General features: G+C 35.5%; 1 protein-coding gene across 4 annotated transcripts in view; it reads right to left on the bottom strand.

Annotated features, from left to right (window-relative positions):
• Positions 1 to 357: 357 nt before the first annotated feature.
• Positions 358 to 26838, bottom strand: part of PHKB (phosphorylase kinase regulatory subunit beta) — a 233228-nt gene continuing 206747 nt past the window's right edge. For 3 of the 4 annotated variants that reach the window (XM_032854563.1, XM_032854565.1, XM_032854564.1), the window contains 6 exons: positions 25294 to 25496; positions 13951 to 14085; positions 7000 to 7129; positions 3985 to 4092; positions 1880 to 2020; positions 358 to 1228 (listed from right to left, as the gene is read on the bottom strand). In XM_032854563.1, the coding sequence (XP_032710454.1) occupies positions 1091 to 1228; positions 1880 to 2020; positions 3985 to 4092; positions 7000 to 7129; positions 13951 to 14085; positions 25294 to 25496 (855 nt within the window). In that variant the 3' untranslated portion in view covers positions 358 to 1090. The remainder of the gene's footprint in view (positions 1229 to 1879; positions 2021 to 3984; positions 4093 to 6999; positions 7130 to 13950; positions 14086 to 25293; positions 25497 to 26838) is intronic. The other variant, XM_032854566.1, reaches the window with a different exon arrangement.

The following is a 26838-nucleotide window of genomic DNA, read 5'->3' on the forward strand; positions in this document are numbered from 1 at the left end:
TTCTTAGGTGAAACTCCATAATAAGTGGATATTTCCATGTTATGGTGATACTCTATAATAAGACTGGTCAGAAAAATGACTCTCCTTTGGTCCATGGCTCAAACTAATGGGCTGTACTGTAACACCCAGTAAGGATTCATAAAACCTAAACATTTAATCCATTTTCTATTTTTCTTAAAGTCTGCTTAAGTAAATTTCATAGCAAAATATGTGTAATGGTAGATACCATAGATTTTCTTCCACTCTAACTCCAGATCAATTAAGCTGAAAATATTCAGGAGTAATAGACTTAATATTGTGAACAGGAGAATAAAAAGTATGTCTAGATATACTCATTAACTCAGGAAAAAAACGTAATGATTTTCAATTTTGTTTTTATTAGTACAAACTAGGTTAACAGTCCATACTTCTGAACAATCTTACACATGCCATATTTTTAGTAAGAGCTCAAAGAAAATGTTTGATCAGGTATAGATTACACTGTATTTTAGCCCAACCCCTAAGGTCAGCACAAATACAAAACCACAGTCATGTTTACAAGGTAAAAATTGTATAACAGCTCTGTATACTAAAATATTACCAACAATACAGTATCTGAAAATCAAAACATTAGCTGGCAGATTTGTTTTTATGATTTTAATATTTTTTTCTAGTATGACAATGCCACTAAGTTAAGTTCATCATTCTTCCTCTATCTTTTCATTTCCTGTATGCACTTCTAGCTGGCAAATTCATTTTAATGGCAGTAAGTTGGGAATTTATTCCAAAGAACAAAGATTCATTTCGATGAGTTATTTGATCATAAAACATGCAATGGTGAACTTTTAATTCATTAGCCATTTCTATCGTTCAGTAAAGATTATTATAGTTGGCATAATAATCACGAGAAATTTTTTCCACCTAGTTAAAGCATTTCTTACCATTAGATTGACTATGGCATGCAAGAGGTCCAGTAACTGCCAAGGGTATGCCAACCACGTCAGCAACAAAATCAATCCATACATAAATGGCAGCCTGAACTAAGCTTCAACACAAAACTTAACACACTGCTAGAAAATATGTCTCAACTGAGCCTCTCACACCTTCCTCACTAACTAACCAGACATGGGTCATCATTGCTTGGTTTGACTTCTCCTTCTAGCAGCAAATTCATCACAACCTTTGTCAAATAGCTGCATGTTCCTCTTTTTCCCAGTGGGGGAGTGTTATAAAAGGAAGTCATGTCATCCTACAAAGGAAAACAGTAAGCAAGTTGTTTGATTTTTGTTTGTAAAGAGTTGACAGGTAAAATCAGTGTCAGCCTAGAGGGAAAAATAAATTCACAGAAAGATTTCCTCATGGAAAATAGAACCTTCTTGAGGTTTTCTTTCATTTTCCTAAGGCATCTTCTCAGCATATAAAACAAAGACAGGCATTTTTAGTATTCTCCTCTTTGCTGATAATTTTTATTTACTTAGGGAAACTTTTTACAGATGAGCATAAAATATTAAACAGAGAGCCTGGAAGGGACTATATTAGATAGTATACACAGCACCAATGTAGCCTGTTACGTATTCCCATCCTCCCCAGAATTTAATTTTATAGCCTTCTGGAATCTATGGCTCCTTTCTGGTAAAACACATTTTAACTGCTAGCTATATAAAGGAAATTTATATCTTCCCAAGTTTCCTTTTTAGTCAGAGCTTCATAGCTGAACTGACTAGTAATTAACTAAAAAGCACCACTAATTTCTCGAGTAAGTCAGACTTCTCCCTGCCCCTCAAGTACTCCATTTTGCACTCTATAAATCTGTTTTGTAAGTTAAACGGTAAGAGATTAGGGATATTTTGAAGAGTTGAGACAATTAAAAAAAAAAAAAAAAGCTTTTTTCTCTACTTACTTGTTTTTCAACTTCCTTTAGTCGACTCTCATCTTTTTGAAATTCATGAAATGCTTCTTTTACCAGTTTGTCTAGATCTACTTTGTCTTGAAATTCTAGCTCAGGGTTTCTTTCCAGTACAATGGATACAACCATTAGTAACTAGAAGAGACAGACGTTGAAAGCCAATTATATGAACCATAAAAGCAACACAGTCTGGACATGTTTTCATTCTTTACTCAGATTGATGGATGACCCTTGAATTCCACAGTGTGTTCTATACAATGATTGACTATGATCATTGTGAATGGAATCTTTCTAATCTTGCAAATTAGTAGCACAAGTTCTGTTTGGAAACCGCACATTTTTTTCATTGTGTATATCTTTGTAGCTGTGCAGAAATGTTTTTAGGTCACTTAAATGAAATGAGAAAAATGGTTTCCCAGTCCTGTCAACAGTACAGTGTGCTCTATTTGTCCAAGGTGTCTGAACTTTCTGGCCTTTGGGCATTAATCCTTGTTGGCAAGACACCAAAACCAGTGTCCAGTGGAGCACAGCCTGCCCTACAAGAGGTGGTAGGCAACAAAGCTAAGGAAGGCAGGTGAGTTCAGTGGAGACTTTGTATCTAGGCTCATGATCCAATGACTTGGAACCCAAGACTCCAAAATGAGTATAATTCTGTGACATTATAGTGTTTCTCAGGTAATGGTTATGTTTTAAAAAATACACCTAGCCCTGATCTCTTTATGGTCTGAGTACTATTTGGTCTGCATATCTTAGTTTAATGCATCATCCTATTGCTTGGCTATCTCATACATTCAACCGAAGTAGTAACTTCCACTTTAGATGGCAAACTGCTAGACACAAAGATTGTGTCTGAGTATACAATGCTTGGTAAAGACTTACCGACGATAATTATGACTCCTTCTTTGTACATGAAACAGGAAAAAAGACTTCATAATTCCCAGTTGGGAATCTTCCTGACTATACTCTCTCTAAATGCTTCCAAAACAGAACGTGAAAAAAACAAAGGAAACACTTTCAGAAAAAATCCAGGTGTCACAACATGGGAGACCTTGGAGATGGCTTTAGCCAGGAGAACTGAAGTTTTGCTCTAGTTCTAAAGAAAAATTTCTTCTGCAAGGGGACCCTCACTTGGTCAACAAGAAGGACCTCCATGTCCATTGTAGGTCCTAAATGCTGGGCACTAGACACTGAATGGCTAACAGCTAAGAAAGGCATTCACCCTTCCAATAATCCCATCTCTTCCTAACCCCAGGCTGCCTCATTCCCACATGCTATATAACTGACTGATATTGTCTCTAAATCCTGGCACAGCTGAGGTACGACTGAATCTCACTCAACTCTGACTGGATTTCAGGTGCCAGATCCAGCACTTACTGAGAGCTTCTGCCTCACCCAAACATATTACCCACCCACAAGAAGTACAGTCTGATGGAGTCATCCCCAAGGAAAGAGACAAAGTGAAGATGTACTACATGTTAAATCCACTCGTTATGGGGATTCTCTCCATATTTGGCATAATGTTTTAAAATGGCAAAAGAGCACGTGTATACACCATGCATGTGTGTGTATATTTTAGCATTTAACTTTATATAAAATGATACAGCACAAAATTACATGTCTTCTCTAGAGGTTCAGAAAGCTGTTTGGAATGATGTCCCTCAAAATATCAACACTGATGATCTATTGCTAGTGGGTATGGAGAAATTTTTCCGCTTTCTTTTCTATAATTTTCTAAACTATTAAAACTTTCTACAATAGTCATGTGTTATTTCTATAAATAGAAAAAAATGAAATTAAAGCAAACAGGAAAAAGCCACTTGCTCTGTTTTTTAAGTTAATGCATGTTAATGCACTTGCCACTGAGGGGTGACTGAAAAAGCTGGGCAGTCTTTCCACATGGAAGGGTTTAAGATGTTTGAATTATTTATGTACCTTGGCTTGGGTTAAGGATGGCTATATTGTCTAAGACTCAACTAGAGGAAATCCAGGTTAGGTAAAGAGTGGAATTCCCGGTCTCCCTCGAGAAATGTCCTTTATGTTAGTGTTCAGAGAACAGACAGAAAGCACTTTTTAAGCAATCTGCATTTCTAGATACAAACCTCCACAACAATCTGTCTGTACTTTGGCTGGTCAATATTTCCCAACATGTCCTCAACAAGAAGAGAGAAATTCATCTCATACATGGTCATATCTGACAGGGTTGGTTGCTGAAAAAAATAACCCAATATTAACATGCTGCATTGTTATACTGTGGTTCCCACTTAATAGAGGAATTTCATTTTCTAATCAATAACCTTTTTCAGGTTTTATAAAACCTTAGGGAGCATTTTCAGCGATATGACTGGATTTTATATATGTCAAACTACTGAAGCCAACCAGCTGACTATTGTGATATATTAAACCTCCTGTTTTTAGTAGTTATCTTCACTATACAAATGTTAAGGGAAAGAGACTATATTGGAAATCCACTTCAACACACAAAAGGAACAGTGAAAAACTCAGACAACAAATAGAGTACATATTGCTTTCAGAATTAACACAAGAAGTTATGCTTGCTGTCAGACTTCAGCATGTAAGTCACTTGATATTGAATTTACATCATTTCTGTGGCAGGTCCTTTCTGAGCTGGCAGCATAAAAATGCATACAAATAAGCAAAAAAAAAAACAACATTGCATGTAGAAATGGCAAGAAAACACAGAAAAAAAAGCAAAAATAAAATAATTTACTCTACCTTTTCTACTTCATTTAAGACAACAGTACTGCATAGTCTTTTCACAAACATTTTCACAAACCAAATGAAAGCAGCAAATAAACTCAAATTCAAATGCAAATCCAAATCTGGGCATGATGGCTAACCCTCAAAGGACTGAAGACTCTAAATCTTAGGTTTGAATGGTGGAAAGCAGATGGAGTCACCAGACTTATTACCAGAGATGCAGAAATGATGAGTCATATTTATTTGCTTCCACCTCAATGATGACTTACAGTGAACTTAATCATAGCCTTAGAACAATGTGTATCTACTTACTATACTTAATGGGACCCAGCAGGAACCCCTTGAAATCAAATGACAGCAAACTAGTTCAACCTCTATAATTTGATATGGTCCAGCTATTGTATTCTATATTCAGTACAATCTAACATATTATTAATGTTTACAGGCAGTACTTAGTTTGGGGAAAGTGAGCCCAGTTGCTAAACACAGTAATTATAATTCTTTAGATGTCTAGCAATGGGATTAGTAGGGCTACAGAAAGAAAGAAAAACCCTGTCATGGTTTCATATCAATTTCCTTTTAAGAGATCTCATTTGAAAAGTCAACCTAGCTATTGTGCAACTATGATAAACCTAGAGAAGGGACATCAAGCTTGCTCTACTTCCCACTCTATGGAACAACATGGGGTAGGCAATATAGCAGAGAAGTTAAGACAAAAGGCTAAGTCAAATTACCAGGGATAGGGGAGGGGATATGTGTCACACTCAGGGTCAACTACTTCCTAGATGTATGACCTTGGGAAAACCACTTAGCTATGCCTCAGTTTCCTCATCTGTCAAGTGGGAATAATAAAGTACCCACCTCAAAAGAACATTTTGTGAGGATTAAAGGAGCACTTAGAAAAGTGCCTGGCATGTAAAAATACTTAACATGCATCTACTGTTATTTTTGTTAGCAAAGAGAGGATACAAAATGTAAGTGGCCTGGGCAATCACAAAATTAAAATCTGGTAGCTACTAGCAGGGCCTGGGGAAGAAGCTAACAAAAGGTTGCCATAGTCCACTGTGTGCAGACATGAGGCCTAGCATAAGCAGAGCAGGAATAATGGAGGCCTGTTCTATGTTCACAGAAGATAGTGCTGCCTCATACGAGGGTCACAGAGCATGTGGGAGAGGAAAGGAGCCCCTATATTCATAACCAAATATAAGCACCCAACAATTTGTGACTAGTATAAAGAATAATTTTAACAGTTCTTATTCATTTTTAAAAACAAGTAATAGATTTACCTAGTTCAAATTTGAACGGCTAAAAAAGGTTTTCGGTGAAAAGCCCACCCTGTGCCCTCAAACCACAGTTCTCTTCCCCAAGGCAAAGAAAAGAATGCTACCAGTGTCTTGTGGGTCCTTCCAGAAATACTGTGTACATATAAACAAAATAGGTATGGGTATGTGTATTTAAGAATACTATATTCAAATAAATAACTTCATAAAAAGTAATTTGGTTGACATTTCAACACAAAAAACAAATACAGTATTCCATTTCCAAAAGGCCTGGTTATTCTCGTTTGTGTATAAGCAGAATGAGTTAGATGTCAGTATCAAATAAAATAACCAAATCAAAGAAGCAAGCCAGTTTATATAACTTGGGAAGCCACCTGAAGGAGGGAGCCCTAATTCATTTGGATCAAAGCTAAGTGTATATCTTGAGTAAATTAAGTGATTTTCTATGATCTAAAAAGTTATTACAATTTTTACATTCACCAAAATTCAGTCATTTCCCTTTCCACAGCATTACTAAGCCACTTTATTTTTTTGGTCTGAATCGGTTCTGTCTTTTGAATGTATGTTTTATTCCTTGTGAGGTTTTCCAGCACTGGCTCACTATCACTTGGTGGTAAAGGAACACCTGCACTCATAGTTATGCCAACGTAAGAAAGCCTAACTTTCACTAATAAATAAACAAAAGAAGGACAGCTGCTTGGCAAAAAGTTTAGACATATGGTTCTTTTAAACACAGAGTTTCCCTGAAACATATGAAATATAATAATACAAAAAATATTTTTAAATTTTGTATTATGTTAGTCACCATACAGTACATCATTAGTTTTTTTTTTTTAATTAAATACAACTTAATGGATATGGAAAAAGCAAGGCTTTTGTATAGAGGGGCACTAAAATTAAAAAATTAAAGTAATTCAGACTGGGGGAAAAAATTTCTAGCCCAACTGATTAGGTATCTTATTTTTTAGTAGTTCTTCCCTTCAGGTATCTTGATACCCTTCCTTTAAATACTCTTAGAAAATGGAATAAGGAGAAAGGTTATTGGCAATGCAGAGGGGGAAAGAATTCCCTACTCCCTTAGGTCCCTTAAATGACACAAATACAGTGGGGCTATACCTGTGGCAAATGCTTCCCAGCTACAATGATACCATTGGGCGTGCGCTCCAGGATCTGCCATACTCGGTCATAGAACCCAGCAGGAGTTCTATTCAAAGACCCATCAATCTGACGTCTGTTCAGCCAACAACTGTAGACCAAAAGAAAATGCCTCAGAGCTGAAAAGCAAGGTTGTTCTCATAGAGAGTAGAACTTTCAATACAGATTCATTGTTTCAATAGGGTGAGCAACAAAAACGAAAATCCATCAATGATGCATGCCTACCATGTGTTACAGGGGTTACTAAATATTTCATAGTGAAAACAGAGCTTGCAGGAAAGGAGAAAATCCCCAAGATTTTAAAAATTTGATAGGCAAAACAATAGTCTCTAGTAAGTTATAAGGTTGCTCACTATGTGATCAAAGGACTTCCTAATATGCAAAGAAGCTCATTTAAAAACACAGAAGCAGCCAATTTCAAAATAATTTCATGTGGTCCTTACATACAATAAAATATAAACTTCATGAAAGCATGGATATTGTAAGGTTTGATCACTCCTATACACTCTTCCAAAAAGATGCTTAATAAAAATTTGGTAAGTAATGAAGGCTCAAAAAAGTATTATGTACCTAATGAAATGACCTTAAACCTTATACCTAAAACCTTCGATTTATTTTTCTATTTAAATATGGCCAAAGTACTAGTGCTGGAAAATCATCTATATGATCTTACATGTTATAATAATCATACCACAGTGAGAAGTCAAAATTCTAGATCTTTTGTTTTCATGGATTAAGTATTACATACATCTTAAAGATATAATACTCCTTCACAAACTGCTAAAGATGCAGAATTTGCATAATTTGAAAAGAATACACAAATGACATAGCGTATATTCTTCCAAAAGCTATATATAGGAACAAATATGTATTTTTTATACTGGATATTGAAACAAGTACTGAATGAAATATGCCATCAACCACAAGGTAAGCATGTGACCAAAAATATTTCTAGATAGGAAAATAGCTATACAGGAGACAGTATAATGAAAAAAGACATTTTTGTTCTGATAAAAGAGGACCAATTAAGTTTAAAACTGCACAAATGAGTGAGGTATCCTTTTTGGATGCTGGGTTTTCATTTTTTGTTTTTTTTGTTTTTTTGGGTTTTTTGGTTTTTGTTTTTGGTTTTGTTTGTTTTGGTTTTGTTGTTGTTGTTATTGTTTTTGGTAGACCCAGTCTTGTGTGGCTGGGTTCATTCCGTGCTACGCCAAAGAGAAGAAGGCCAAAGGGGTAGGGGTTTCTCGGTGATGTTTTTACTTTGGATAATGAGGGTGCAAAACTGAATACCCAGTACTCTGCATTTGATTTTTTTCCTATTCCCTTTGTTTGGCAATAAGAAAAAAAAGATGTTTTCAGAGTTCTATAAAGTCATGGTTAGTATTATAAAAGGGAAAAGTTTGCTTAGAACAACAAAGAAAGTAGAAATACATGAAAACTCACAATGGAGATGCATTATTTTTGAGGACCTCTCTTTATTTTTTGGCTTTTTATTTTAAAAATTTTTAGACTTAGAAGTCAAAACAGTAATTCATGAAGCTCCTGTATACTCAGCTTCTCCTACTTCTGTTATCTTACATAAAAATACTCGAAACCAGGAAATGAATGCTGACACAATATTATTAGTTATGGACCGTATTCACATTATGTCATTTTACCACTAATGTCCTTGTTTGGGTTGTGGGTCCAATCCAGGACCCCACACTGCATCTGGTTTCCAAGACTCCTTAGGTAGGCTCTTCCAATCTGTGACAGTTCCTCAATCTTCTTTCATCTCCCATGAATTTAACATTTTGGAAATGTCAGTTATTTTGCAGAATGCACCTCAATTTGGGTTTATCTGATGTTTTCTCATGATTAGACTTAGATTATGCATTTTTGGCAAGAATACCCAGAAGTGATTGTGCTTTTTGGTATATCATATTAGGGAGCACATGATACTGATGTGTCTTATTCCTGGGATGCTAACCTTGATCATTTGATTAAGGTGGAGTCTACTGGGTTCCCTCATTATAAAGTTACTATTTTTCCTTTTGCAACTAAAAAGTATCTTGAGTGAAATACTTTTGAATTAAGCAAATTTTTCCTTTCTCATCATATTTCCATCCACTAAATTTAGCATCCATGATGGTTCTTGCCTGCAACAATTGTTACTACTATATTTCTCTAATGGTGACTTTCCTTTTCAATCATTCCATCTACACTTGCTAATTGGAATTAATAGTGTCTGTTTCCCTACAGCCCCAGCAAATGTTTGTCATACTGTCTAACTTTTGCCAGTCTGTCTGATAGATGAGAAATGGTATCCCAACATGTTTTAATTTACATTTCTCTTTATTATGAGTTAGTTTAAGCATCTTTTCAATCTAAGGTCTGTTTTTCTATGTTTTAAATAAATAGATTAGTCATATTTTTCCCCATTTTTCTCTTGGGTTTTTGCTCTTTGTCTCTGAGTTTTTAAGAATTCTTGGATAGTAGCCCTTTATAGCCTATGTTTTGTTCCAGTTTCTCAGCTGTCTTCTGAGATTATATATTTTCTTCCATGCAAAATGATGTTTTAAATTTTTATATAGTCTTATTAATCTTTTAATACCCCTAGAGTTGAGCCCTAGTTAGAAAGCCTCATACTGAGGTTAAAGTGGTAGGTCTTCTTTTACCGCTGGTATGGTTTCATTTTTTACATTTAGATAGCAAATCTATTTGTGGAGTTTATTCTTATGTCCAGTATAAAGTATGGATGTGACTTTATCTTTTCCTAAATGGCTATCCAGTTGTCCCACCGCAATTTATAAATAATTTTCACCCTTAACCCAGTGACATGAGATGTCACCTCTATCACACATTAACTTTCCATATGGGTTGAAGGTCTGTTTCTGGATTTTCCACTCTGTTCAGCTGGCCTATTTTTGTGTCCATGTGCCCGCGTCACACTCTTTATCATAGAGGCTCTACAGGACATTTCATGGTCTGTTAGGGCCAGTCCTTCTTTTATGTTGTTCCAGTTATTCTTGCATGTTTGCTTCTCCATATGAAGTTAGTATTACCTTGTCTAACTCCATAAACAGCTTGTTGGAATTTTTTTGCTACTGTATTACATTTATAACTGATACCATTTTTTAAATTAACATATAATGTATTATTTGTTTCAGGGATACAGGTCTGTGATTCATCGGTCTTACACAATTCATGGCACTCACCGTAGCACATACCCTCCCCAGTGTCCATTGCCCAGACACCCCATCTCTCCCTTCCCCTCCCCTCCAGCAACTCTCAGTTTGTTTACTGAGATTAAGGGTCTTTTATGGTTTGTCTCATTCTCTGCTTTTGTCTTGTTTCATTTTTCCCTCCCTTCCCCTATGATACTCTGTCTTGCTTTTAAAATTCCTCATATCAGTGAGATCATATGATAATTGTCTTTCTCTCATGGACTTACTCCACTTAGTGTAACACCCTCTAGTTCTATCCACATTGTTGCAAAGGGCAAGTGTTCATTTTTGATGGCTGCATATTATTCCAGTGGGTGTGTGCATCACATATTCTTCATCCATTCATCTGCTGATGGACATCCAGGCTCTTTCCATAGCTTGGCTATTGTAGACATTACTGCTATAAACATTGGGGTGCATGTGCCCCTTTGGATCACTGTATTTGTATCTTCGGGGTAAATACCCAGTAGTGCAATTGCTGAGTCATAGGGTAGCACTATTTTCAACTTTTTGAGGAACCTCCATACAGCTTTCTAGAGGGGCTGTACCAGCTTGCATTCCCACTGTGTAAGAGTGTTCCCCTTTCTCCGCATCTCACCAACATCTGTCATATCCTGACTTGTTAATTTTAGCCATTCTGACTGGTCTGAGGTGGTATCTCATTATGATTTTGATTTGTATTTCCCTAAGGCCAAGGAATGTTGAACACTTTTTCATGTGTCTGTTGGCCTTTTGGATGTCTTCTTTGCAGAAATGTCTGTTCATGTCTTCTGCCCATTTTGTGTCTGGATTATTTATTCTTTGGGTGTTAAACAAATTCTTTTTAGATTCTGGATACTAGCCCTTTATCTCATATGTCATTTGCAAATATCTTTAGATATTTTTTGTCAGTTGTCTTTCAGTTTTGTTGACTGTTTCCTTTGCTGTGCAAAAGCTTTTTTTTTTTTTTTATCTTGATGAAGTCCCAATAGTTCTTTGTTTGCCTTTTCTTCCCTTGCTTTTGGTGATATTTCTAGGAAGAAGTTGCTATGACTGAGGTCAAAGAGATTGCTGCCTGTGTTCTCCTCAAGGATGTGGATGGATTCCTGTCTCACATTGGGTTCTTTCATCCATTTTGAGTCTATTTTTGTGTGTGGTGTAAGGAAGTGGTCCAGTTCATTCTTCTGCATGTGGCTGTCCATTTTTCCCAACACCATTTGTTGAAGAGACTATCTTTTTTCCATTGGACATTCTTTCCTGCTTTGTCGAAGATTAATTGACCATAGAGTTGAAGGTCTATTTCTGGTCTCTCTATTCTTTTCCATTACTCTGTGTGTCTGTTTTTGTGCCATATTTGATGATTACAGCTTTGTAATAGAGCTTGAAGTCTGAACTGTAATGCCACTAACTTTGGCTTTCTTTTTCAACATTCCTCTAGCTATTTGGGGTCTTTTCTGGTTCCAAATAAATCTTAGGATTATTTGTTCCATTTCTTTGAAAAAAGTTCTTGGTATTTTGATAGAGATTGCATTAAATGTGTAGATTGCTTTAGGTAGCATAGACATTTTCGCAATATTTGTTCTTCCAATCCATGAGCATAGAACGTTTTTCCATTTCTTTCTATCTTCCTCAATTTCTTTCATGAGTACTTGATAGTTTTCTGAGTACAGATTCTTTGCCTCTTTGGTTAGGTTTATTCCTAGGTATCTTATGGTTTTGGGTGCAATTGTAAATGGGATCGACTCTCTAATTACTCTTTCTTCTGTCATGCTGTTGGTGTATAAAATGCAACTGATTTCTATGCATTGATTTTATATCCTGACACTTTACTGAATTCCTGTATGAGTTCTAGCATTTTTGGAGTGGAGTCTTTTGGGTTTTCCACATAAAGTATCATATCATCTGCAAAGAGTGAGAGCTTGACTTCTTCTTTGTCAATTCAGATGCCTTTAATTTCTATCCTATGTTGAATAGGAGTGGTGATAGTGGACATCCCTGCTGTGTTCCTGACCTTAGGGGGAAAACTCTCTGTTTTTCCCCATTGAGAATGATATTCACTGGGGGTTTTTCATAGATGGCTTTGATGATATTGAGGTATGTATCCTCTATCCCTACACTTTGAAGAGTTTTGATCAAGAAAGGATGCTGTACTTTTTCAAATGTTTTTTTGGCATCTATTGAGAGTATCATATGGTTCTTGTTCTCTCTTTTACTAATGTATTGTATCACATTGACTGATTTGCAGATGTTGAACCAACCTTGCAGCCCAGGAATAAATACCACTTTGTCGTGGTGAATAATTCTTTTAATGTATGGTTGGGTCCTATTGGCTAGTATTTTGACGAGAATTTTTTTATCTGTGTTCATCAAGGATATTGGTCTATAATTCTCCTTTTAGTTGGGGTCTTTGTCTGGTTTTGGGATCAAGGTAATGCTGGCCTCATAAAATGAGTTTGGATGTTTTCCTTCCATTTCTATTTTCTGGAACAGTTTCAGGAGAATGGGTAGGTATTAATTCTTCTTTAAATGTTTGGTAGAATTCCCCTGAGAAGCCATCGGGCCCTGAGCTCTTGTTTGTTGGGAGATTTTTGATGACTGCTTCAATTTCCTTACTGGTTATGGGTCTGTTCAGGTTTCCTATTTCTTCCTAGTTCAGTTTTGGTAGTTTATACCTCTCTTTAATGCATTCATTTCTTCCAGATTGTCTAATTTGCTGGCATACGGTTGCTCATAATGTGTTCTTATAATTGTTTGCATTTCTTTGGTGTTGGTTGTGATCTCTCCTCTTTCATTCATGACTTTATTAATTTGGGTCCTTTCTCTTTTGTTTTCAGTAAGTCTTGCCAGGGGTTTATCAATCTGACTAATTCTTTCAAAGAACCAGCTCCTAGTTTTGTTGATCTGTTCTTCTGTTCTTTTGGTTTCTATTTCATTGACTTCTGCTCTGATCTTTATTATTTCTCTTCTCCTGATGGGTTTAGGATTTATCTGCTGTTCTTTTTCCAGCTCCTTTAGGTGTAGGGTTTATAACTGATATCTTTATAATGTTGTGTGTTCCTCTTTAAGAACAAAGATATCTTCCCATTTGCTCAGATCTACTTTTGTTGAAGACTTCTTTTCTAAGGATATAAATACCACCTTAGAAAATATCAGGCACACAAATAGTGCTAATACATGCTTGCCTAAATAATTATATTAAATCTCTTTCTATAATAAAATATTCTTCAATTTGATGCATTTAACAAGTATGTGTTTTGCTCTTATTCTAAGCTTAGCACAAGTTATGTCTATGAAATGGTTTAGCCCTGAATAAGTTTTTAGTTTACTTAGTTAGGGAGACAGTCACAGGTAACTTATTCAAATAACATTACCAAACTCATATCTTTATCCCAAAGTGTTGGGAGGAGATGGTAAGTGCTACAAAGATTCAGAAAGGGAATTGATCAACACAGTGTGAAGTTTTACATTCTATACAAAATAATAAAAATTAAGAAACACTGATAAACTATACCTGAAAAGAGTAAAAAATTAAAATCAACACAAAATCACAAGTGAAGATAGACATTTTGGTTAGTATCTTTGTATACACTATCTACTTCATAGGGTGATCTCTGATATTCTGCTGCATTTTATTTATTACCACCTTATTAATTTCATATATATATATCAAAGCATAATGTTACTATAAATCCAGAGTGTCCTAGAGGTAACAATAGGTCTTCATTACCCTCCATTCTGTTGAGGCTGGAGAATATCCAAAAGAAGTTGTTTAACTTCACTAGGTGACAGCTGATACAAGTCTCTGGCTGGCTTGTCTCCACCACGGATCTGTAATTCATACTCCATAGCATGGATGATCCACCTAAAACAAAACAGGAAAAGCATGAATCAATAACTCTTGAAATAAAATCACCTTGTGCTTCTTACAGCAATACCCTTGGCAGCACTGACCCATTGAAAGGTGAATGAAGAAAAAGCCATCTGAATTTTCTGAACTGTTGATATAATTACTTCCATCAAGATTATATGACATGATCAGATTCTTTAAAAAGACCCCTGCTCTTGCACATGCAGTTAGGTAGTAAATATGAAAACATGTAAGGACTTAGGTTCTTCTTAAATGAGATTCTACCAATTTGGTACGAAAGTATACAGTATATAATAGCTGCTACACTATTATTTTCATAATACTAGATATATGCAAAAAACAAGCAGGATAGAAACAATTCATTGGAATTGGAAATGGGCTGAGATACGCTATTACATAAACGTTCCCTTCCCAGGAAGGGTAAGCACTTACACCTATTTCTTTTACTTTGCAGTCATTCCCTTGTGATTGGAGGGGACAGAGGTATCTTCTTTTGAAATACAAGAACACAGTTAATTATAATTCAATCATATGAGTATATTAGAGAATGTACTTTAACCAATAGATTTCAGAAGAATCTCCTTTACAGATATATTTTTAAAAATATTTTATTTATTTATGTATTTATTTGACAGAGAGAGAGAGAGAGAGAGAGAGTGAGCACAAGCAGAGGGAGCAGCAGGCAGAGTGAGAGGGTGAAGCAGACTCCCCGCTGAGCAGGGAGCCCAATGCAGGACTCCATCCCAGGACCCTGGGATTGTGATCTGAGCTGAAGGCACAGCCTTAACAACTTTGCCATCTAGGCATCCTTCCTTTACAGATATTTAAATGCTGTTCATGTACTTATTCTTAAAGATTCTATTCTTTAATAGATAAATGCTGTTCATAAAATAATTACTTTTATTGCAGAAGAAGCTTTAATGTCATTACTTAGGCAACTGGAGTACTACTTGTGTGCCTTGTATTTTCCAAGGTAAAATATTTAATTATTTTATATGTAAATTATTTCACTTTTTGATTTAAGAAGTTTTGAATAACTATTTTTATACTTTCGTCTCATTTCTTTCATTTACTGTATTCTGAGGAAAGAACTCAGATAAACCAGTTATGCAAACCAAAGAAAATCACGGAAATAATACTGTGCCTTAGGGGACCAGAACTCTACACACCATTAGGAAAAGCTAGGGAATTAGTTTTACACAGCAGATTCCCAAGCTTTATCCTTAAATCCTTCGGTGAACACTGAATAACAAACAGAGACAGTGCGGCTCAGCAACTAGAAAGAATGTGCCTTCATTCACCCATGCTACTTTGTCTCCCAAAGGAAAGCTGTGTAGCCAAACCACTGGAAGAAATGTCTAGTTACAGCAGTGAAGATTTAAAGTGCCTAAGTGACTGCACTCAAATATGCCATTATCTTTGTCCTGATACACTTCGAAAGACAGCCCACAGGCTATTGCAGGTACAGAGGATGAAAAAGTTGGGTGGAAATAATCAAAAGATTAAAGTCCTTTCTGCCAAGGCTGCTTTGCAAAACAACACTGATGCATCCTCACGGGATACCTTTAATGCCTCTCAGAGGAAAAGAATAAGAAAACTGTGAAGCATTCCCAGTTGAGCCCAGGTGACATCAGCCTGGCATATGTCCCAGCCTGCTGGGCCAGCCCACAGGCCACAAGGCAAATACCCCTATTCTTTGACCGCTCTAATCTCACTGCCATCTGCTGAGGCAACTCTCAGTTCTTTTTCCTAACCTCTCACGTATTCTTTGTTGTTGTCATTTCTGGAAGATAGGTATTTAACTGAGATGCATGAGAGATTTATAAGGACAGAACATAATTATTTAATATATATATTCTTACTAATATTTCTGTTGATAGTGCATAATAAATATTTAATACTAGCTCATTGGTAAGAACAATAAAGATGACAAAGCATTTGCAAACAAAAAAATAAACAAAACAACAGAACATGTGAGTTACCATTTTTATTTCTCTAATAGGTTGAAAAGAAAAGCTGGACTAAAACTATGTTATCTTCATCCTCATTTTTATGAACTGTATTTAGTCAAAATGTTATACCAGCTTAAAAGCCACAAGAATATAGTTACTTTGGATGCTGTGATGTTAAAGTTGTTTATGAAATTACCCGTTAAAATGACATTTCAGTTATAATAAACTGCTCCATGGACCTCTCTTTAAATAAAAAACTTTTTAATGTTACAGGTTATAATAGTCTTCTATTATTTTCTTTGTTTAATATTTCACATTTACATTTGAGGCAACTTTGTAAAAGAAAGAACATCAAATTAAAAATCTGAAGGCCTGCCCTTTGGTCTCAACAAGTCAATGGCATGAAAAGAAAAGTCTGGGTTAAGGGGTCTTATTCTAGATTAAAAGTGATTGAAGGACATAACAACAAATGCCATGTGTGGGCCTTGTTTGGGATCCCAATTTTTTTTTTTAAGTTATTTTGAGGACAACCACAAAAATGTGTATAGGAACTGAGTATTAGGTGATATTAAGGAATTATTGCTAATTTTGTTGGATGTGATAATGGTATTGTGATTACTGAGAAAATGTCCTTTTTAAGATATATATACTTACTTAAATATTGAGGCGTAAAAGCAAAAATGTCTGGAATTTGCTTTATAATCTACAGCCAAAAAAAAAAAAAAAAATGGAAGCAAGGCAAATGTAAATTGCTAACAATTGCCTATACCCATTTAAATTATGGACATGTGGGAATTTATCAAATTATTCTATTATTAAACATTTAGTCTATTTATGATGAAAAGCAAAAATAATAAAGATAGGCTTAAATATCAATCCTGTCACTCATCAAATGTGTCCCACTGGCAAATTATTTTTCAAATGGGAATATTACTCATTCAGCTCATTTTATGGAATTATTTTGAGGAATAAATAAGACAATGTATGTTAAAGAGCTTTTGAAATTATAGAGTCATGAAAAATGTTAGCAAACTCCTTTTATTTGACCTCTGATATTCAGGTTGTTGAAAGGTAATACAATTTTTACACTGAAGACTTGGAGTTACTTAAGCAAGGGCCATATCCACTTAAGTTCAGGACGTGTCCCCTTCTAAATTAAATAACAAATAAATAACTTTAAAATTTTAAAAACACTAACCTTCTAAAGTCCTCTAAAACTTGAATTATTAAAACTGACCATTATTTATCATATTTACCTTTTCAAATCTTTAGTACCATAAATAAAGATAGCTGGAGATCTAAAAACTTCCCCTAGGGTTTTTTCCTTCTGTTCATAAAATCTCAGCAGTTCTGTGAGCCAAATTACAGAAAACATCATACTCGACAGTCACCAAAGAAAGAAGGTGACTGTTTTCCATTCACTCTAGCACAAATTAATATAACTTATCAGCCAAATTATTAAAATACATTTATTCATTCAAAAATATTGGCCAAACTAATCTATTTAGCTTGATATTCTTCAAAGGACTAAACAACAGCAAAAGTCTTAGACATAAACTACTATACAACAGTCAGAGACAGAGAATGTAAATTACCAAGTGAGAAACATAGTTAAAAAATTCAAAGACATTTAATCCATTTTTAGAACTACTAATATAAAAGGGCATTAATTCCTTTGCATGAGAACATCTCACTTCTTACCCTCATTCCCGCTGACAAAGTCATCAAATCTGACTTGACATTACAATGTAGAAGCAGTTAATGCAAAATAGGGAAAGAAAAAGCAAGCAAGCAAATGTGGAAGGTCAAAAGAATGAAGGTTATCGTTGGACCACATCCGTATAGATTCAGTCTGTCTAAAGAACCAAGGACATGCTCGACTTGCCAATAAGCAAGTGAGAGAGTGGCATATACACACAAATGACCAGAACAACCTTCATGTGTGCCAAGATTTGACTTGAGGACAATGAATTCTTCAGCACTCCTGGAGAAGTATGATAAGGTAGATAGTATCCCTATATAGTCCTAGGGATAACATTATCCTTCTAAAAACTCTCTTGTTGTGAGGTTAGTAAACATATTGTATATATATTGGTATTTTTCTTTCTAACATGCCCCGATCAAGGAGTGAAATATACTACAAAGTACATGGAAATCTGACATCACTGGTAAATGAGGACAGCTGACATTTTCTGAAAACATGCCTCTGATTCATAGCAAGACACAACTTTAAAAATAATCATTTTGAGCCAATTTGAAGATACCAAGAAGTGTCTGCCAAGTTTGCTGTTAAACAAGTGAATGTATAACTCTCTGCAAGCATTCACTAAGCCATATGAGAGGAGATGGGAACATTGCGCAGGAAGACACTTGATTGATATTAATACAGAGAGGGTGGTAATTTGATAAGGCAAACTGAGCTTCCTGTCTGGTAACTGGAGAACAATGACTCATTCACTCTACCCCTGAAATCATCAGAGCAGAGGTAGGAGAGTTCCATCATCTCACTTCCTCACTTCATATAAATATAAAATGTCAAAAACAGAGACCTCTGAATGAGTATCAAGCCAGGCTAATGAACTCAGACCTCTAATTATCTCCTCTTTCCTTTACTGCATAAGCAATGTTACAGTCTAGTAGCTATGACATCAATGGCTTTCTCTAAGCATCAGATGTGTGATCCATAGACCCAGATGTGGGCATCAGAAGACAAGACATGTCTGAAGCATAATTGCTTACAGAGGATGTCCTGGCAATATGAAAAGCGGAGATGAAAAAGGCTTGATAACATATATCCTCAGGGGTTATCTCCCACTAAAGCCTGACTGACAGACCTAGAGCAGAAAGCAGTTGATTGGAGGTCTTTACAGTAATGGGCCTGTCAGGAACTTGATCTATTTCAACATGAAAGCTGGAGCACAAATCAATAATGAGACAGCAAATCAAATCATTATCAGACTAGAATACCATTCCTGTGAGCAGGTTAATTTTGTTCACAGGAGTACCTGATAGCAGTAATGTTGAGTGAAAAACTGCATTGGCAGAATGAACCTTGGAAGAAAGAGAAAAGAAACATGGTAGCATTGATTTAAAGAAATGAGGCAGTGGGTGATGTAAAAAAATAAATTTTAAAAACCCCAAAACCTCAGCGAGAAAGGTTAAAACAGAGAGATAAAAGTACACATAGTGCAGAGGAATTCTGGATAAATGTACCATGACTAAAATAAATGTTCCTATTTCTTATGGGCACTCAGCCTAGTGAATGTTGGCATTTCAGGCGGAAGATGGTGTTAAAAGCTGACTGAACTATCAATCTCTTTATTCATAATCAACAAGAGAAACAATAGTAAAAAGTTAGATATGAATGAGTCTGAAATGCTTTAACCTTTAAGGAAGTAAAAAAAAATTGTATTTTCCATAACATTCCCCTTTCTTTTAAAATCATGCTGGAATCACTATAATACAGAAAGGGGAGACTTAGAGAAGCAACAAGTTTAACAGTTTATAAGAAATTTGACATTCAAGGACCCTATGAATGAATAATTTGCTCATCATTAAACAAACTAAAACCTTCTAGGGACTAACTTAAGGTAAATTGTTGTAAAGAAACATATAAGTATGTTTCTGCAGCCGGCAGTAAACTAACATGCAAGGAAGCCATTGAGTTAGGGAGCTGAGGTTTGAGTAAAAGTGACTTAAGGATAAAGTACAATAAAAACATATTTAAAAAGATACAAAATATCTTTTTCCTTTTCAGAAGAACACTATCACAAGCCCCATAAACACGATAATAGTACTTCTCTAAAGTTGTCTAATATCCCTAGAATAGAAACAAGGTTCCAAAACTTTTCTGTTAATGTGGCTGAAGAGCACTATGGGCATAGGTATAGGGTCTACCAAGTATTTCATGAGGGATGATCAAGTTATGGCAGTGTGAGACCAAGTCACATGGCAACAAAGTATATCCAAAAGGGATTCTGAGTTAAGGTTTTTGTATGAAATGCTTGGGGATCACTGCATTGGGTTCTCAAGGAGAAACAACCATGGCAGAAAGGGATACCTCTATGGTGAACGTATCTTATGGCAGCAGAGAGTCTTTGCAAGCCTAGGACTGGAATAGAGGCGGGGGGGGGAAGAGCAGAGGAGAGAAAGGGAGAGAGAGAATGGATGTTGGCTGGGAGAGGTTCCTCCTTCTTGGGATTTCTGGCACGTAAAAGATATCCCTAGATATACCTGTACTCCAAAAAGCCACATGATAGAGGACCTCAAATTACTGAATATCATGGCAATATTGTTGAAGTTTTACAAAACATCTTCACATTCCTTATCCAGAATCTGCACAATCCAATGAGGAAGCCCAAGCAAGGATAGCTTCCCTATTTTATAGACAAATGAGCTGGAATTGGGGCTGGGGAAACATGAACACTAGAGAGATTCACTCTAGGTTCAAATCCTGGTTTGTGGTCTTATGACCTTGGGAGAGTTACTTTGCTAAACTTTTACAGTATTTTTTACATTTCTTGCAGTGTATGAGGAGCTAATTTAGAATCAGTTCCACATCATCTCCATTGGTTTAGTCTCGTGATGAATAAAGGGGCAAAATCTCATTTCTTATGTTAACTTCTAACTATTCAGGCTTCTTGGTGTGCTCTGCACTGTATGTTAAACAGTACTGATGCCAGAGTAGAGGAGTGATAAACAAAAGACGAAAACTATCTGGGGCCAATGTACATCACAGTTGCTACATGAATACTTGAATACAAAATGGATCACAAGTTGAAATCATGTAGAAGAGACCATAAAGGTCATAAGGTTTTAGGAAAACAGCAATGTCTGTTTCCCTGAGAAAACAGCAACAGTTTATATAAGTGAAAACATTAATACTTAGGATCAAAGAACAAGAATTTTGTAGTTAGGCAGATCTGGGTATGAATCCCACTTTAACAAACTGGTTTGACTAAAGTCATCTAAGCTTTCTGAATCTCAGTTTGTTGATTTTAAAATGGAGGTACTAGTGCCTACCTCAAAGTTGTTGAATCAATTAAATCAGATAATATATGTGAAGTATTTTAGCATATTGCATGGTATATAATAGGCAATCAATAAATAATATTTGTTATGTTGGAAGAAGAGGAGGAAATAGTTTATCATAGTCAACTTCTGAGTACAATAACCACTTTATTCAGATGCATATGCCCTTAAATCCTTATTAGGAATGCTATTTAGGGAGGTACCATGATAAGGCAACTTGAACCATACTGATGTGATTAGCTATGCCATTCCATTAATAAAAGAAGGGAGGAAAGTGCTATATCCTTCTACCTTCTACATCTATAAGTGGAGTTTCATATAAACAAGACCCTGCTTAACTTGGTAATTTCCTGAAGTACATGGCTTGTACAAATTAAGTACATTTATCAAAAGTAAAGAGTCCTTAATCATAGGAAACAAATGGAGGGTTGCTATTGGGGGGTGGTGGTAGAATGCGGTAACCGGTTGATGGACATTGAGGGCACATGATGTAATGAGCTCTGGGTATTATGTGCAAATGATGAAGCACTAAACTCTACCTCTGAAACTAATAACACACTATATGTTAGTTTAATTTAAATTAAAAAATAGAAAAAAAAAACAAAGGAAGTAATTTAAAAAAAAAGTAAGAGTCCTTTATTTCTTTATCTAATGACCACAGAAACATGCTATCTTTTGTTTTTCCTAGATTCCCCCCACTGGCTCAAGCAAGCTATCTGAACCTGCTTATAACCTATATATTAAATAATCTGTCAAATTTTATTGAGCATCTCTTGTGAGCTAGACCCTGACACAGACAGGAAGATAAGATGCAGTCCCTATCCTTAGCAGAAGTAAATTTCTCAAATAAATTACACCTTATTAAGAAAAAATAGACTTCTCTCCAACTGAAAATGTACCAGTATTTAGAGCTAAACCTGTGAGTCCCACGTGAGAGGGAAATACACATTAATGAATCGGGCAGGGACATTGTTAATACACACAGTGGAAATATAATGCCCTGATTAATTCCAGGATGAGTTTCAGGACAATGAATAATTAAAGTTGCATGGCAAATCTTCATTAGGAGGTTTTCTGCTATCATTAAATACTAAGTCACATGCTGCTGTCCTGACATTTTTATTTTGGGGGGCACAGTTTAAGGAAAAAAGAGTATATTGTTTCTCATGGAGGCACTGAACATACAGAGTAGCAGATATAAAAACAGGAAGAAAACTTTTTAGAATAAATTAAACATATTTCATTTCCGTGAAGAGAAATTTCAGGTCAGATTTGAATTCAAAAAAGAAAATTCCAATGGGTTTTTAGAAGAACATAAATTAGCCTACAATGCTGAATAAGCAATAAAGGAAAAACTACTAACAGGCTGAAAAACACAGTATTGGAAGTAAAATCCTGGGAAGCTGTTAATTACTCTCAGGCTTTGCTTGAACCTCTGCAAGGATGACTATCACTTAAAGAGGCTCTCCTGTATAGAACATTTATTACAAAGAATGTGCTCTGGAAGTTATAGCCTTTGCTTCTCAGTCAGATTCAGAGAAATGCCTGAGCCTGGGACAATAGAGTACTTTTAATACCTGGTATGGATACAAAGAATCACATTTCCTTTCATTTAGAGACAACTTACATGAAAGACCCATTTCTGTATCCTTATGTGTAGTCAAGAGGTTGGAGTTAAAAATATTACAGCAAATACACTGAACAAATCAGGGTATGATTCCAAGTTCTTATAGCTGATTTGGAACAACTCTAAATCTTTGAAAGGAACAATTTTAAGGGATAAAAATTAAGGTCAAGTTCTATGCTGAGTGAATTCATTTCTTGATCAAAAGAAAGGTGAGATAAAGATTGGGAAATTCACCTGAAATAAGCTATAATTGAAATCAGGCCAACAGTTTAAAAATAATAACCTCAAATGAAAAAACTTTAAATAAAACTGAAAAACATAACTTAAAAGTAGAAATCTCCTAGAGAAAATAACAGACACCAATTTTATGTTTATTTTTCAGAGATTTCCCCATATATGCATTATACACATAATGTATAGTATTATTATTGCTCTTTTATTAAAAAACAGAATAATATATTTGCAACTTAGTTATTTTTTCACTTAATTTATCTTGGACATTTATAAATGTCAGTAAAGACTTTCTCTTATTTGTTAATGGCTGAACAGCATTTTAGTCTCTGGCTATAATAATTTAAACTATTTCCTACTGATGGATATCTAGGCTGTTCCCAAGGTTTCACTATTTCAAAGACTACTGAAATGAAGACTGCTATAAAATATGTCTAAATTCCTAGAATGAGAATTGTTGAAACATGAGGTATGCAGATACTGCCAAATAAGCACCTAGTTTTTTTACATGTAATTTTTGAAGGAAAAACTGTGCAATTGTTTTTTATAAAGTGTTTCATACTCATGTGCAAAATTAAAACTAAGAAATGAAAGGGAAATCAATCCAACACAAAGAAATAAGGAAAAAATAAAAAGAAAGCGCAGTAAACAGAAAACAAAATGATAGGAATTAATAAGTCAAAATAGAAAAGAAATGGCACAAATATAAAATACATATTTCTATGAAAAGATAATGTCAGATTGAATTAAAAATACAGCATAGATGCTGAATATAATAGATATATCTATACTAAATGAAAAAAGAACATTAAAGGTAAAGAGAAGACAGTATATTAAGCTAATAATGACAAAAGAACAAAGCAGCCATGGGAACAATATCAGACAGAAAATAATTTGTTATATTTTATGCATTGTAATGGTATCATGGTTACGTTTTTAAAAAGTCCTTATCTCTTAGAGATACACACTCAAGTATTTACAGATGAGATGAAATGATGGATTTGCTTTAAACTTGGATGGGGTTTGGGTGGGGTGATTAATTGGGAGGTATGAGTGAAATAAGACTGGCCATATGATGATATTTTTGAAGCTGAGTGAAAGTATGAGCACAGAGGCTTTATTGTATTAGTCTCTATAATTTTGTAGATATTTGAAATTTAAAAAAAAAATTTTTAAAGAATTAAAGTAGAAAATAAATGGCACAAAGGAAGATATATTGTTAAAATTATAAAATAATATGGACAAAAAAATTTTAAATATACAAAATAAAACTGAAAAAAAATGCAAGGAGGAGATAAATCCATAATTAAAATGAGCAATTTTTAAAATTTTTTTTACCAAAAATTGAGAATCAAGCAGAACAGAAAGAGTAAAGATACTAATAATCTAATTATATTACCAGCAAGCTATATATACACTTATTCACTCACACATTCACATTTATTTGTGTCTGACAAACTCTAAATTCTTTTTAAACCCTAGAGGAACACCCCCACCCCAAAATTGGCCATATATTAGATTACTCTATATGCTTCAGTATTGTTTGATTCTGACAATTAGGAGATAATCATGTATGTGATAAAAAATTAAAGAAAAGAAACATTTATACTTTATTTGGTTGTGGTAGGTTTTTAAAACACATCCTCTCACTCCATCTCACATAAAACAATGAGCCTGATATGAAAGTGAGGCTGGAGAGGCTCAATCATTTATCCCAAGTCACTAAATTGGTAAGTGGCAACCAGGACTTCCACTCAGTTCTACTGAATGCCAGAGCTGGGTCAGCCTGCCTGACCACACTGCCTCACAAAAATCTTGATTAAGAAGATTCAAGTTCACCAGACTCTTACTTTTAATTTCTCCTCCAAACAGAACACTTAAGATTTTAATGATTAAAAATCAGATTCTGGTAGAAAATGGATGCAGTAGAATATTCTGAAAAGGACAAAAATTTTTATTCCAGTATGTCTTCCTGACACCCAGTTTTACTGAAAATCATTCTTCTCTTAAGGTTTAACCATTTTACTTACAGGAATTTTTATAAGTGTTACGCTTAGTGGTGGTTTTTTGTTATTTTGTTTGTTTGTTTTTTAAGCATGATGAAGTTGTTTAAATCCCTGGAGTTTGATTTTACCAGAGAACAGTGTTACTTCATTATGTTTAACATGGAAATTAAAAAAAAAAAATAGGAATATTCTTTCAGGCCACAGGTATTTATTTCTTCATACCCCCAGATGTTGCCTCTATTACTCTGGGGAAAGATGTGCTTTCCTAATTACCGATCAGGCCTGGGGCAGGCCACGTCTGTTGGAAGACAACTTGAGCAATTCTCTTTAGGCAAATGCAAAGCACTTTACTCACCCAATTCGAATTTTCAGCATGCCGCTGAATAACTCAGGGTTATTGGAGATGATCCAGCCAATATGGATGACCAGTTCTTGCTGAATGACCGCCTCCCTCTCATCATGGGTATTACACTTGTAATAGATGATGTTCTTAATCACTCTCGGAGACAAAGGATTAGAGATAACCTCTTCTTCATGCCCAAAGGCACCCAGAGTTACCTATAAGTGGCAGATTTTTATTGCAAAAATTTCCTAGCTACTAAAAGATAAAAGAAAAAGAATTCAAGGCTCAGGATGACTGGCAGGCTGAAATTACTCTACGTGAACTAGGGAATTAGGTAGAATAACTGTTCCTGCTATTTATTAAAATGGCTTTCAAAGCGTGACTCCCACTGGAGTTCATGATGGTTCACAGTCTGGTCTAAAATATAAGGGCAGGTAAGGGTCCCAGTTAGGGGAGTGAAGGTGAGTGGATAAAAGCAGGGAAGGAATATAAATAACTATTAAGAGAAAATTATTCTGAATGACTTTAGTACTAGAAACTCCCCAGAGAAACCAAAATACATTGGATAGTTTTACTTTACTGCACAGTCTACACAATTTAGTAGTTGAGAGTATATTTTTCACTTCTTTTATGGTTTCTCATGTGGAACTTTTGCTCTTTAACAACACTATCACCTTTTGAAAGGCAGATGCAAGGTCATATAGTTCTAGTGTAGCCCCAACTTATCTCAGCATTGTGTTAGGCACCTAGTGAGTATTAAAATATTTGTTGATCTATCTCTCACCTGTGGAGGGGAATAAACGAGGCTGCCCACAGGCCTAGGAAATGAGAAAGCACAGAGGGAAATGACAACAAAAACTCAAAGCAGAGAGTGTTGCTGAAGCTTGCAAGAGGAATACTCTGTGTCCCTCTCCTCTCTCCTTGGCATCTGGCCCCCCAGAAGAGTCTGTAGCGCCTCCTTCCTCCTGATTACCCCTCTCCCTCTCTCTTCCAAGGACAGTGCACAATTATGAGAGGCAGGAAAATGAAAAGCGTATCAAAGGGCGCTTGTGTTTTCTGAGTTGAGGGGAGAGAGCAGAACATGGGGTCTTTCGCCCCAACTTTATGAGGAAGTGAAAACTGAGAACTGCTGGTTTATTGTATCACAAGTGGTACTAACCAGTTAGTCCAAGTGTGATTACTTTTATTAAAATGTCAGTGTGTAAAGAAGAAAACAAAGGGAAGGCACATCTCTGCCTCTGGAAGCAGTGATGACTAAACCACTGTTCCATTCCAGAGAGCTTGAGGTGATTTGGAAGCACTTTGTAGGAACAGTATTAACTTCAGTTCTCAGGGCAGTATTTCATAAATGAGTGAATGCAAACTTTGAATGCTCTATTCTCATTTCTTTTTTGTAAAGTGGTAAGATGCAGTGAGTAAAGGGACTTCATGCACCTGAAGTGGGGCTGTCAGGCTTCCAGGCTTACTCGGCTCTATAAATGTTTCCATAGGAGATGTGCTGGTCTGGCAGGCAGTGGTCCAGCCACAGCCTCACGACAAGCCCTCTAGGATATGGGG

The sequence above is a fragment of the Lontra canadensis genome, unplaced genomic scaffold (genome assembly GCF_010015895.1).
Source record: "Lontra canadensis isolate GAN:19392208 unplaced genomic scaffold, GSC_riverotter_1.0 scaffold8, whole genome shotgun sequence".
NCBI classification, from domain to species: domain Eukaryota; kingdom Metazoa; phylum Chordata; class Mammalia; order Carnivora; family Mustelidae; genus Lontra; species Lontra canadensis.